Source organism: Mobula hypostoma, chromosome 1 (assembly GCF_963921235.1).
Source record: "Mobula hypostoma chromosome 1, sMobHyp1.1, whole genome shotgun sequence".
Taxonomy (NCBI): Eukaryota; Metazoa; Chordata; class Chondrichthyes; order Myliobatiformes; family Myliobatidae; genus Mobula; species Mobula hypostoma.
This window is the reverse complement of record NC_086097.1, coordinates 210,135,187-210,148,153: the sequence shown is the minus strand read 5'-3', so window position 1 is coordinate 210,148,153 and position 12,967 is coordinate 210,135,187. Positions and strand designations below refer to the sequence as shown.

The following is a 12,967-nucleotide window of genomic DNA, read 5'->3' as shown; positions in this document are numbered from 1 at the left end:
CTGACTAGTTCAAGCTGACAGGAAGGCGACAGTAAATCAGATAACCACTTGTTGCAACAGTGGTGGGCAGAAGAGCATTTCTGAAGGGAAAACACGTCAAACCCTGAAGTGGATGGGCTACAGCAGCAGAAGACCATGAACAAACACTGGCTGTCCATTTTATCAGGCACCAGTGGTACCTAATAACGTGGCCACTGTGTGTAGATGCAGGGTTTGACGTGCAAGTTAGTTTTCGGGCAATAGGCAACATGCTTTACTTTGCATTCCCAACTCACTAAATAACCAAGCACCCGGATTCTCAGTTTTCAAAATACTAAACTGAGAATTCATGAGTGTCTTCACAAAAGGCCTTGACTGTTATGATTGCAAGGATCAGTACAGTACCATGTTCTGGGCACATTTAAAAACTTTTCTTCTGTTTTCCTCAGGTTAACCTTGGCAGAAAATTGAAGTCTTCCTGAATATGATGTGCAGGTAAATGAGGAAATAGTGTTTGATCCTTTTTCTGACTTAACTTCTCCAAACAATAACAAAAAATCATCAGTGGTGGATTGTAGAGATTTTAACCAAAACCCAGGTGAGGATTTCAAATGCAGATGTTCTGTTAGTACAGTACAGGAAAGAATTTGCTTTCAAGTTTCAACCTTTTCCGTTTCATAAGGATATTCTGGTATCAGTTCAGCCAACAACCGGAAGCACATTTATGAAAAAGAGAGAGGTGACGACAAGACGCACTATATCCTGTTAGTGAATTAGTTGATTCCTATTACTCTTAGGCTTTGTCAGATCCTGTACAAGAAAGGATTATGGCTGAATGGAAAGACAAATACCACTCCCACATAATGAACAAACCAGGTCCCACAAAAAGGCAGTGTACTCATTTGTCAAATGGACAATAACTCCAGATTCAATGGCATTTTTATGGCCAAGGCTCCTACTACCAATGTTCTGAGAAGGGGTGTAGACATCACCATTTACCAGAAACTCAACTGAACTGACCACACAATAGGAGTGACACATCTTCTGACTGCCCTATATCTTTCTACTATCTACAAGGCGAAATTAAGAACATGATTGAATACACAGAGGAAATACACAATAGGACAGAGCAAATAGTCTGGACTGAGGCTCCATCAATGTACATTCCCGCCAGCACCAGTAAACTGTGGCTACACCGTGCACCAACTACAAAATGCATTTACACAGACTGTTCTGACAGTAACTCCCATTCCAGTGACCTCGAACGCAGGGAGGATTAGGACAACAGATGCATAATAGTTGCATAGCTAATAGGTCTTCTGCCTCATAGTGTTAGAGACTGAGTTCTATCTCGACTTTAGCTGATGGGTGTGTGAGGTTGACATGTTCTTCCCCTGACCATATGATTTTCGTCTAGGTGCCTTGGTTTCATTCCACATAAACTTCAGGTTGGTATGTTAATTGGCCACAGTGAGTTGCCCTTAACGTGCAGATGAGTGATAAAATTTAGGAGGGACTGATGGTAATGTGAGATTAATTTAATTTAGGATTAGTGTAAATGGATGGTTAATTGTCCGAGTGGATTCAATAGGCCGAAGGGTATGCTTCTATGCTGTTTCCCTCTTTGACTCTATGATCACCACCTGCAGGCTCCACAAGTTGCACACCATCCTAAATTGGAAGTACATCACTTGTCCTAATCCCTGGAATTTCACCAGAAGGACCATAATGGTGAGCTGCCTCCTTGGACCACCATGTGCTCAAGGACAATTAGGGATGAGAAATAATTGTTGGTCTTTTAACCCCACAAATTAATTAAAAACCTTAACAAGGAGCAAGAAAATACTACAGGTAAATAGATGCCATGGGCACACCTGATTGAGGTAAAGCAATCCTCAGTTCAATGCAGACTTCTGGTGCTGTCTCTAGTGTGTGTGTGCATGTGTCTGTGTCTGTGTCCGTCCCCTCCAGGTGCTCTGATTCCCTAAGCATCCCCAAAATATCTTCAGTTTAGCAGGTTAATTAGCAATTATAAAGTTGCCCCTGGTGGAGGTGGGTAGAATTAATAGAAATGGTAATAGATGACAGGGAAAATTGGTTGGGGAATGGGATTGCTATGTGAATCAGCATCGACTGAATGGCCTTCATCTATATCATAAAGAAAAATGGAACAGAGTCTATTTAGCAGTTTGTCCCTCTGTCTACATGGATTTGGCTAGATCACAACAACTAATTTAGAACCTGTGGATTAAGAGTACAACGTTGATATCATAGTTTCTTCTTCTGTTACCTTAACCTTCACTGCATTGAAATTGTGATTCTCTAAAGCTGTATACTGTAGCAATTGACATTCTGCCATTTTGAGACAAAGGAAAATGTCTGACACTTATGAAAACCTACTTGAATACAGGTTAATGCCATCGACAGAGGAAAGGAATGTAAATAGGAAGAGGAACATTCAGAAATGCTTGAATGAACTCTAGCCACAAAGAATTTTTGCTGAAGAATTCAGCCAGCCCATTAGTACCAGACACCTACGGGAGGCTGGAATGCAGAGGTAGATTGAACAGTGTTCAAGGGGAAGTGGGAGCAGGAAGACTAAGTGGCAATGTGAAAGCATGGGAGATGGATGAAAACTCCCAGAAACACAGATTCTGCCAAATTTAACAGCAGCAGCTCATCCTTTTCAAAATGTTGTATTCTAGCCAAAGAGATGTGTTTCCTAGCAAAAGGTGACTGAAGTCAGTCCTATTCATTTGAATTGAAGTGAGAGGAAGTCCGCATTTTGGAGGGGGAGGCGGGAAAAGAACCTGGCTGATAGCTATCTGTTTCACTGGGATCTTTCCACAAAGCAGTCTCTTTCTGAAGTCAAAACTGTCAGCTCCATTTAAATGGATTCATTGAATTCATGGAAAGTCAGCATTAAATTTAAATTAGATTCCCAAATGTGCTGGTCTGGATTTAAATATTATAATGAATTCTTTGGCATGGAAAGCTACTGGCATGCAAATACAGCCGGTAGTTGTTGGAGTGACAACAGACACATTCAGGACAGATCTGGGCATTGATTAATCTATTGACGTTTTACTGACTGGTGCTGAGAATGTTGTGATTGAGCACATTTTGCTCTGAGGTGAAAGCATGGAATAACATCAATCTTAACTACTGGCCTAAGCATCTTGACAAGAAATTAACTATGGAAAAAAAAAGTCTAATAGTTACAAAGCCTGGCATTCATAATCTATGGTCATCAAGAGAACTGCTATTTCCCAAAAAAGCACCTTTCTGGAATAAAAAGCTAAATGCCATCACTGTGGTAATGAAAGGAGGAAATCAGTTTGATATTGCTTGGACATATAAGACTTTGAAAAAACTGAACACACTTTATATAAAGGCACACAGAAGATTTGTTCTGTACAAAGCTAAACATTTAAAATGGGTATTATTTTATGTTATGTACCCCTGGGGTTCCTTTTTGGCTGTGGACTGTCACTTTAAGGCACAAGAAAGAACTGAGACTAACTTATGGATTTCTGCTAAGAGAGAGAAAGGGGCAGAATCTGTCTTTCAGCTCATGTTTACACTTTTACAAGGACACTGACTACTGTCAGCTTTTGGGTTGCCATGAAAAGAGAGAGGTGGAGTTATTTGATGGACAATTGATGTTATGGTTTCTCTGCAGCATGTTTACACTTTGCAAGGACACTGGCAGCTTCCAAGTTCTTACGGATAGGGAAGGGAGGAGCTGCCTGATGGACAGCTGGTGTTCAGCCTGGGGAGATAAATAGAAGGTCAGCTGTTAGACCCACAGACACATGGTTTTGGACACTGAATGAGTTTTGTTGGGCCCACAGAAAAAGTGGGTTTTGGAGGATCGATCGGTGGGTCGATCAGTGGCTCTCGCAGTGTGAAAAGGGTGTGACCGGTGGGGAGTTATTCGTGTGTCCGACCCTCGCCTGGGTTGATAATTCCACCATAGAAGAACGGTCCCCTTTGTTGTGGTCACAGTCCGTGACTTCTAAAGGATTTCGGAGGACAATGGGAAGATCAACAGCGTCAGCTCACCTGAAGACTCAAATCTCTCCCTCTCTCTCTCTCGCTCTCTCTCTTCACCCCCCCCATCACTACTCAACTCAATACCACGAACTGAACTGAACTTTACCCATCATCGTAAGACTATCTATTTACCCCTAGACTTGAAGAAGCTTGGTTTTCATATATTTCCACACTTAAATATAATCATTGCTAACCTGTTTGATATATCTGCATTTATATTACTGTATTGGATAGTTACTAATAAATACCATTAGTTAATAGCAATACCAGACTCCAAAGTGTTTTCCATTTCTGCTGGTTCTTTAACCCGTCACGGGGTGTGTGACACATATTTCCATAGAATTACTGACCTGTGCTGAGAAATCTATCATTTTTGGTAAGGTAAGTCTTCTTCCTTCATCAGTCTTCAGGAAATCTAGTAAACTACCTGTGATTCAAAACATGGACTCAATGAACAAAAGGTTTAAAAGCAGCAAGTAATTGTTTATTTGCAAAATTTCAGTCTTTAAATTCCAGGAATTAAAATATTTTGGTTCAATAAATTAAAGAAGTGAATTCTGAAGTTATATAATAACATTTATTTCTTTGGTATTTGACTGCCATTTGTAAGAATTACTGAAGTAATAGAAAATGAAGAACACATTTTTGTATTTAAATGCAAAATGTGCACATGGCCTTTTTAGAATTTATAAGCCATATATAGGCATCATTCTAATTGTTGCTCTCAGGGTTAGTGCATCCTGGTGCTGAGAGTGTCAGCCCTTCCTTAGTCAGTTGCAGCAGCCTTCTCAAGTCAGAAGGCATCCAGGATTGATACTACCTAATGGTATGGAACAGCATCTCATGTTCCACTTGCGTGGCTTAAATTCCAATGGTTAAGAACATAGCATTTTCCAATTTAAGGTAACGCACACCCATCCACCTACTGCCTTTGTTCACCTTCCATCCCCTTGCCCTCCCCCATTTGGTTCCAGCTCTTACCTGTCTCTATCAAACTCCACCAACCCCCCTCCCCCCCAGACCTTCATACTTTATATGCTGATATTCCCCCTCTCTCCCCAACCTGATGCAGGGTCTCAATACCAAACATCAACCTTTTGCCTCCAAAGATGCTGCTCGCCTCACTGTGATCCTTTAGCAGATCCTATGTTGTATAACTCTAATTCAGTACTAAATTCCAGCAAGATCAGGGATGTGGTTATTTCACAGTAAGCATACTTTAGAATTAATTACAGAGAGTAAGCCAAACCTTTGAGGAATCATTGACCAGCTTTTAGAGTCCAAACTGACCTTTGCCCATAAATTCAGCAATAATGTAGATTGGATCTCCCTTGGTCACCACTGCATAGAGCCGCACCAGTCGATCATGTAAGAGCTTCTTCATCAGATTAGCCTCTTCGAGGAAAGCTTCCACAGACATGCTGCCTGGTTTCAAAGTTTTGACAGCTACTTTTGTAGTATTGTTATAGTAACCTGAAACAAAAAGCAATACAAGCTCTGAAGGAAATCCAGCAAGGGCAAATTAATCCACATCTTCTACTACATTGTTCCAAGCCACTTTTTGTTTATTAATATAAATTTAAAAAGTATTACATAGGATTTCAGTTAATTGGGATGCATCAGGACCAGTACATTTTGGCCCAGTTAAGTAGGTGCCCTATTTAACCACAGTTTCATGGAAATAGCTAAAAAGGTATAATAAGAAGACAACCCGAGAAACAAATTTAGAATTTAAATGAAATGCAAAACAGTTTAGAAGTCATACTACAATATTATAAAACTGTATCAGTACCTAATAGTTATCCACACAGAAATTAATCCAATGTACACAATGAACAAAATCAACACAAGCACCTAGAACAGATGATAATGGGTTGCCTTCATACAATGCTTTCAACCATTGCATCCTCCAAATCTTAATTTTCATTGTAACATTCAAGATAGTTGTTTATACCTTTAAATTCTTTGTAGTTTCCAAACTTATTGAAGTAGTGAAATGGTTTCATTTTCAATCCCTGCCGTTTCTGGCATCTGCAGCCTGAATGCTTGAAGCTGCAGTTAGCAAAACAATTTGGCACTGTCTTGCTGCCTATTTCTGGCCAACCATAAGTGACAAAAATCACTGCTTTTTGAACACAAACACACGCAGCTGACTTGATTTTAAAACTGTTCGCTCGTAGCATGGTGTAGCATCTAACAGCGACGTAGGGTGCAAATTGTGCTAGTTGGAACTTATTTGGCAACAGTCTCCTGCCCCAATTAAGTAGCATAGTGTCCCAAATAAATGTAAGGAATCCTGGCAATTTTCTCAGTTAATTTTTGTTCTTTAAGAGTTGTCCCAAATAAGTGGTTGTCCTGATTAAATGATGGCCTAATTAACTGGAATCTATTGTATTTATTTATCTCTATTGACATCCACATGAAACCTCCAGATACGCTTAGAAGATAATTAGAGCAGATAATTGTGTTCAATGCCAGGAACCAAGGATACTATAGGACGGTGTCACAAGCAGTTCCGTGGTCTTGCATGATTAAGGTCCATCAATCTGTTTTCAAATATGGCCTCTACTGGAACTGATTTGGATACTCCACCCACCCTCATACCCAAAGCAAGGCTGCAAGGGTCTCATCACAACTCAGCTTGTATCCACTGCCAACTCTCTGGCCAGGCCATTGATCAGAATGTTTCATTCCCTCTTGAAAGCCAAGGTGGCAAACACAATTGAAGGTGTCAACGTCCATGTACCCCACCCTCCTGATTGTATCCCACTACCCCTTCAAATCCTCTGATCTAGTAGCTGGAGATGACTCCTTTTTATTTATCATTCACACCACTATCCTTGTGTCTTTTTTCTTTTAGGAAGCCAACCAGTGACAGGATACTGCGGGAGGAGAGAGAAGCAGGGCGCTGCGCATGCGCAGCCCTCCAATGAAAAATGATATCGAAACTGTTAAATAGGGGCCGTGGACAATTCTGATTTGATGGAGATGGACGTGAAAGCACAGAGGAACATCTGGAGAAATTTCTGAAACGCTCATTCGCTGCTGTCATTACTGCACGTTCGGGAATCAAAATCCTCGGCCTCAAAATCCCCGGCTTTGCCTGCTGTTGGCGACCATGAAGGAGGTCGAATCGTTCGGATAGAGATGGTGCTCAGTACTCTGTGTAGGAGAGCTGATCAGAGCTCGAAGTTTTCGGATGACTCAGAGTCGGACCATGGTCGGGTATGGCAGGGAGAGTTTTTCTTCCTTCTCTCCGTCTGTGTGAGATGTGGGACATTTGAGAGACTTTGAACTTCTACTGTGCTCATGGACTTCTTCATCAAGTTATGGTATTGTTGCACTGTTGTAACTATGTTATAATTATGTGGTTTTGTTAGTTTTTTTCAGTCTTGGTCTGTCCTGTATTTTGTGATATCACACCGGAGGAAATATTGTATTATTTCTTAATGCATGCATTACTAAATGACAATAAAAGAGGACTGCGTGTCTTCATAGTCTAATACCTTGGCAGCAGCAATGAAGGGAGCCATACCGTGAAACTTAATAGATGGTTGTGTAGGGAATGCATGTAGTAATGCTGTAAATGGGTGGCCGGTGTCTTGGATCTTACAGTGGGCAGCCTGCACACTGAATTCTCCTCTTATGGGTAAGATGAAAAACTGGATAAACCACCTATAGAGGTTAATGAGTAATCACAATGAAACTCCAGGTCCGTTAGAACTGCCAGGGATATGTTCAATGAATGAGGATCAAGGAGAAATCAGCAGCATCTTGCACATGACTTTGAAGAGAACTTGTGAAATCCTTTCTGGGATGGAATTAGTAGTCAACTCTTTTTGCCCACTTGTGGACTCCAGCATGATGCATGCTGATGCCACAGTTACCATGACAGCAAGCAGCAACATTTACAAACATTTGTAAATAGTTTTTGATCCAAGGGGAGGAAATAAAACCTTCTAACTCTGACTCCTTATCTTTTTTTCTCCACCCTGCTGAAGGGTCTCAGCCCAAAATGTTCACTGTACTCTTTTCCATATAAGCTGCCTGGCCTGCTGAATTCCTCCAGCATTTTGTGTGTGTGGCTAGAGGACAAGGTGAGAGGGGAAAGATATAAAAGGGATCTGAGAGACAACTTCTTCACAGATACTGTTGTGTATATAGAACAAGCTGCCAAAGTAAGTGGTTGACTAGTGGTGCTCTTCAGGGGTCAGTGTTGGAACCACTGCTTTTCAGTGTTTCTCATGATTTAGATCATGGAATTGCAGGCAAAGTTTGTGGATCATACGAAGATAGGTGGAGGGGTAGATAGTGCTGGCGAGGCAATGCGATTGAAGCAGGACTTAGACAAATTGGAAGAATGGGCAAAAAAAGTGGCAGATGGAATACAAGTGGTGGGAAATGGATGATGAAGCATTTTGGTAAAAGGAACAATGGTGTAGACTATTATCTAAATGGGGAGAAGGTTCAAACATCAGAGGTGCAGAAGGACTTTGGAGTCATCGTACAAGACTCCCAGAAGGCTAATTTGCAGGTTGAGTCTGTGCTAAAGAAGGCAAATGCAATGTTGGCATATATTTCAAGGGGGTTAGAATATAAAAGCAAGGAGATAATGCTGAGCCTTTATAAGATACTAGTCAGACTGCACAGAGTACTGTCAACAGTTCTGGGCCCCATATCTCAGAAAGGATGTATTGTCATTGAAGAGAGTCCAAAGGAGGTTCACAAGGATGATTCTGGGAATGAAGGAGTTAAGATATGAGGAGCATTTGGCAGCTTTGGGCCTGTACTCACTGGAATTTAAAAGAATGTATGGTGATCTCATTGAAACATACCGAATGTTGAAAGGACTTGATAGAGTGGATGTGGAGAGGATGTTTCCTATGGTGGGGGTGTTAAGAACTAGAGGGCACAACCTCAAAATTGAGGGGTGACCTTTTAGAACAGAGGTCAGGAAGGTTTTTTTTAGCTAGAGAGTAGTGAATCTGTGGAACGCTCTGCCACAGACTGCAGTGGAGGCCAAATCCATGGATATATTTGATCTTTTCTTGATCGTTCAAGGCTTCAAAGGATATAGCAAAAAAGACGGGTGTTAGAGGTTAAGTGGTATCTAGGATCAGCCATGATGGAAGGGCGGAGCAGACTCAATGGGCTCTCAATGGCCTAATTCTGCTCCTATGTCTTATGGTTTTAGCCTCTTGAAACAGGTACAATAATAACTTTAAGAAGACATTTGGATAGGTACATGGCTAGAAAAGGTTTAGAGCAATATGGGCTAAATGTAGGCAAATGGGATTAGCATAGATGAGCATCTCGATTGGCATGGATGAGTGGAGCCGAAGGGCCAGATGTGATTTATATTTTGAGTAGGCAAACGTACACACCACATACATTATGTGAGTCCATATGTTTGTGTGGTAGCAAAGAGCGGAATCATCAAAGCACAAAATACAATAGCCATTAGTATAGGAGGAAACTCAGTATCACAATGGATTCAAACATCTCCTTCTTTTAGAAAGAAAAATACCATGAATTTTTTAAAGAAAATTATTCTAAAGAATTTGATTCCTTGTTAAACATCTCCCCTACTGGAGGAAGTAGTTTCTCTGCATCTACCTGACTGGATAAAACATTTTAAAGACTGCAGTTTGACCACTACAAGGATGCATAGTGGTGCAAGTGGGAAAGCTGCTGTCAGCATGGACACCACCTTGGGTTCAATCCTGACCTCTGGTGCTGTCTATGTGGAGTTTGCACAATCGCCCTAAGTCCTATGTAGGTTTCCTCCCACCTCCCATATGGCTGAGGGCTGATAAGTCAACTAGCACTGTAAATTGCTCAGAACATAAGTGTTTGAACTAAAGGCTATGTAGGGTGAACCAGTTAGAAACAAAGAAACATAGAAAACCTACAGCACAATACAGGCCCTTTGGCCCACAAAGTTGTGCCGAACATGTCCCTACCTTAGAAATTACTAGGTTTACCTATAGCCCTCTATTTTTCTAAGCTCCATGTACCTGTCTAAAATTCTCTAGACCCTATCATATCTGCCTCCACCACCATTGCCGGCAGCCCATTCCATGCACTCACCAATCTCTGAGTAAAAAACTTACCCCTGATATCTCCTCTGTACCTACTCCCCAGCACCTTAAACCTGTGTCCTCTTGTGGCAGCCATTTCAGCCCTGGGAAAAAGCCTCTGACTATCCACACGATCAATGCCTCTCATCATCTTATACACCTCTATCAGGCCACCTCTCATCCTCCGTCGCTCCAAAGAGAAAAGGCTGAGTTCACTCAACCTATTGCTGGAAAAGTTAGAGTTATAGAACATAGAAATTTACAGCATATTACAGACTTTTCAACCCACAATGTTATGCTGACCATGTAACCTATTCTAAAGACTGCCTAAAATTTCCCTAGCGCATAACCCTCTATTTTTCTAAGCTCCATGTACCTATCTAAGAGGCTCTTAAAAGACCCTATCGTATCCGCTTCCACCACCGCCGCCAGCAGTGCATTCCACGCACTCCCTACTCTCTGTGTGAGAAAAATTACCCTCGGTCCCGGTACCTATTTACAAGCACCTTAAATCTATGTCCCCTCGTGCTAGCCATTTACCTTTTTCATCTTGCTATCTATATTATATTCTGTCTTCAAATTATAAAATGAACCACTTCACACTTATCTGGGTTAAAGTCCATCTGCCACTTCTCAGCCCAGTTCTGCATCCTATCGACGTCTCACTGTAACCTCTGACAACCCTCCAGAAATCACAAAGAGGAGGGGTTGCAGAACAGATCCCTACGGAGCACCACTAGTCACCGACCTCCATGCAGAATACAAACCACCTACAGCCTCTTTGCCTACTGTGGGCAAGCCAAGTCTGGATCCACAAAGCAAGGTTTCCTTGGATCCCATGCCTCCTTCCTTTCTGTCGCATGAGCCAGCATAAACTTGATGGGCCAAATAATCTCCTTGTATGTCATAAGGAAGTATGGTGTCTTAAGTTTTGCAAGACACAAGCCAACTTTATGCAATTTACTCTTCTGATTCAATCTTTTATATTTTATTATCAGCTGAGCCAGTCTTCACTTCCTTCAAAGCCAATGCAGCTTCCTTGAGCTGTGATGCAGAACACTGAATTCAATATTCCAGATGAGGGCTGGCCACTCTGCTCAACTAATGCATCACATCCTTCCCTTTATGTTCTGGCACAGGGAGTAGGAAAAATGTCTGTCAGAATCCCACCTCTGAAGTCTTATATAAATTCAAGCAATGCCTTCATTCAATGAAAATATTGATTGGTTACTTCTTATATCATACTATGCTGATAGACTTCTTCAATACCATAGGTTTGGGAGACTTCAAACCGCAGCACTAAAGAACACATAATTTTCAGATTCATTAGTAATGTGCCCCTTTTCTTCTGTATTTATTACCAATGACTTTTGTCTACACTTTATCATCCATCTCCACCTTCAAATATTTTGTTTGGCATATTATTAATTAAAAGATCTTCATATCTGCATTTATAACTTGCCTTGTTATCGAGCATTCATCTTTCCTTCACCAGCTTATCAACATACTTAATCATTTAATTTTCTGCCATAGAAGTTGTTCCTCTGGATTTCCTCTGCTTAAAGCCATTTCCTTGATTAGGATTTTGATCCTCCCATTTATACACTCCTCCAGTTTACTGTTAACTTTCTTAAACTTGGATGGATTATAAGAAGAAAGCTGGAAGGAGAGAGAGAGAGAGAGAGAGAGAGAGAGAGAGAGAGAGAGAGAGAGAGAGAGAGAGAGAGAGAGAGAGAGAGAGAGAGAGAGAGAGAGACGGAGGCAGAGAGAGAATGTGTGAGTGTATGGGGTCGTATATGGATAGTGGAACGGGAATATCTTTGACAGAGTGATCAGTTTGGCATGGTGATGTGCCATTTATAAATACAGGATCTGGATGTTTTTCTATATTAAAGAAGCTACATAAATATAACTTTTGCAATTATTATTTTAAATTAATTTTTTATTGTTATTCAATAACCATTCATCTGTACTGGAGCTTTTAGTTCTATTTACTCCCCCCACCAATTAATATTTACTTTAATTATAATTCAAATAAGTGCACAGAAGGCAAATAATGATTCATTTGCATCAACTGGTCAAAACTGACTTCAGAGTATATTTGTGAAATCATCTGAGCTTTAGCAGCAAATAGAGAGTGAAACTAGCTGAAATCCAAATAAGATGAAAGCTTTTCAACAAATCATTCTTTTAAACATGCTGGAATATAAACACTATCAGATAAAGTGTAGTTCAGGAAACTATTCTGTTCTCAGTAAGTCAATATCAGATTACATCCAATAAGAACTATGTTGCCTTAACATGGAGATGTTTCTCAAGGTGTTTCTCAGAAATACAGTCAGAAACGGATAGTACCTACCGCATACAAGCAAGCAAGTGTCAAATACAATGAGTCATACCTTGCTGACCTGAACTAGTTATATATAATGATATTTACATTCTCCCTAGCTCTGAACCAACTTGATCAGGAGAGGGATGTCTATCTTACTGATGCAATGGGACGGGATAAGCTGTGGATAAGCTTTAAGGACCATCTCTGGAAGCTTTGATAGGTGAGAGCGATCAGAGTTCTTAAAATGTCTCTGAACATACATTTAAGACTTTTTGTAAATGCTATACACTGTAAATACTTGCAAGATTGAGATTCATTTATTTATCACATGTGCATTGAAACATACATTTAAATGCATCATTTATGTTAACAACCAACACAAACTGAGGGTGTGCCATGGGCAGCCTGCAAGCGTTGCCACAGAACCTTATACTAGCAGAGGACCTAGAATCTTATACTAGGTCCTCTGAAATGATAATGCTGAGGAATTTAAGGTTGCTACACTCTCTGCCTATGACCC

At 40.7% G+C, this 12,967-nt stretch overlaps 1 protein-coding gene across 2 annotated transcripts in view; it reads right to left on the bottom strand.

The window, feature by feature from the left end:
- Positions 1 to 12,967, bottom strand: part of lyn (LYN proto-oncogene, Src family tyrosine kinase) — a 105,588-nt gene that overhangs the window by 29,964 nt on the left and 62,657 nt on the right. For both annotated transcript variants that reach the window (XM_063063808.1, XM_063063800.1), the window contains exons 9-10: positions 5,326 to 5,508; positions 4,386 to 4,462 (exon numbers count right to left, since the gene is read on the bottom strand). In XM_063063808.1, coding sequence (XP_062919878.1) covers positions 4,386 to 4,462; positions 5,326 to 5,508 — 260 coding nt within the window. The remainder of the gene's footprint in view (positions 1 to 4,385; positions 4,463 to 5,325; positions 5,509 to 12,967) is intronic.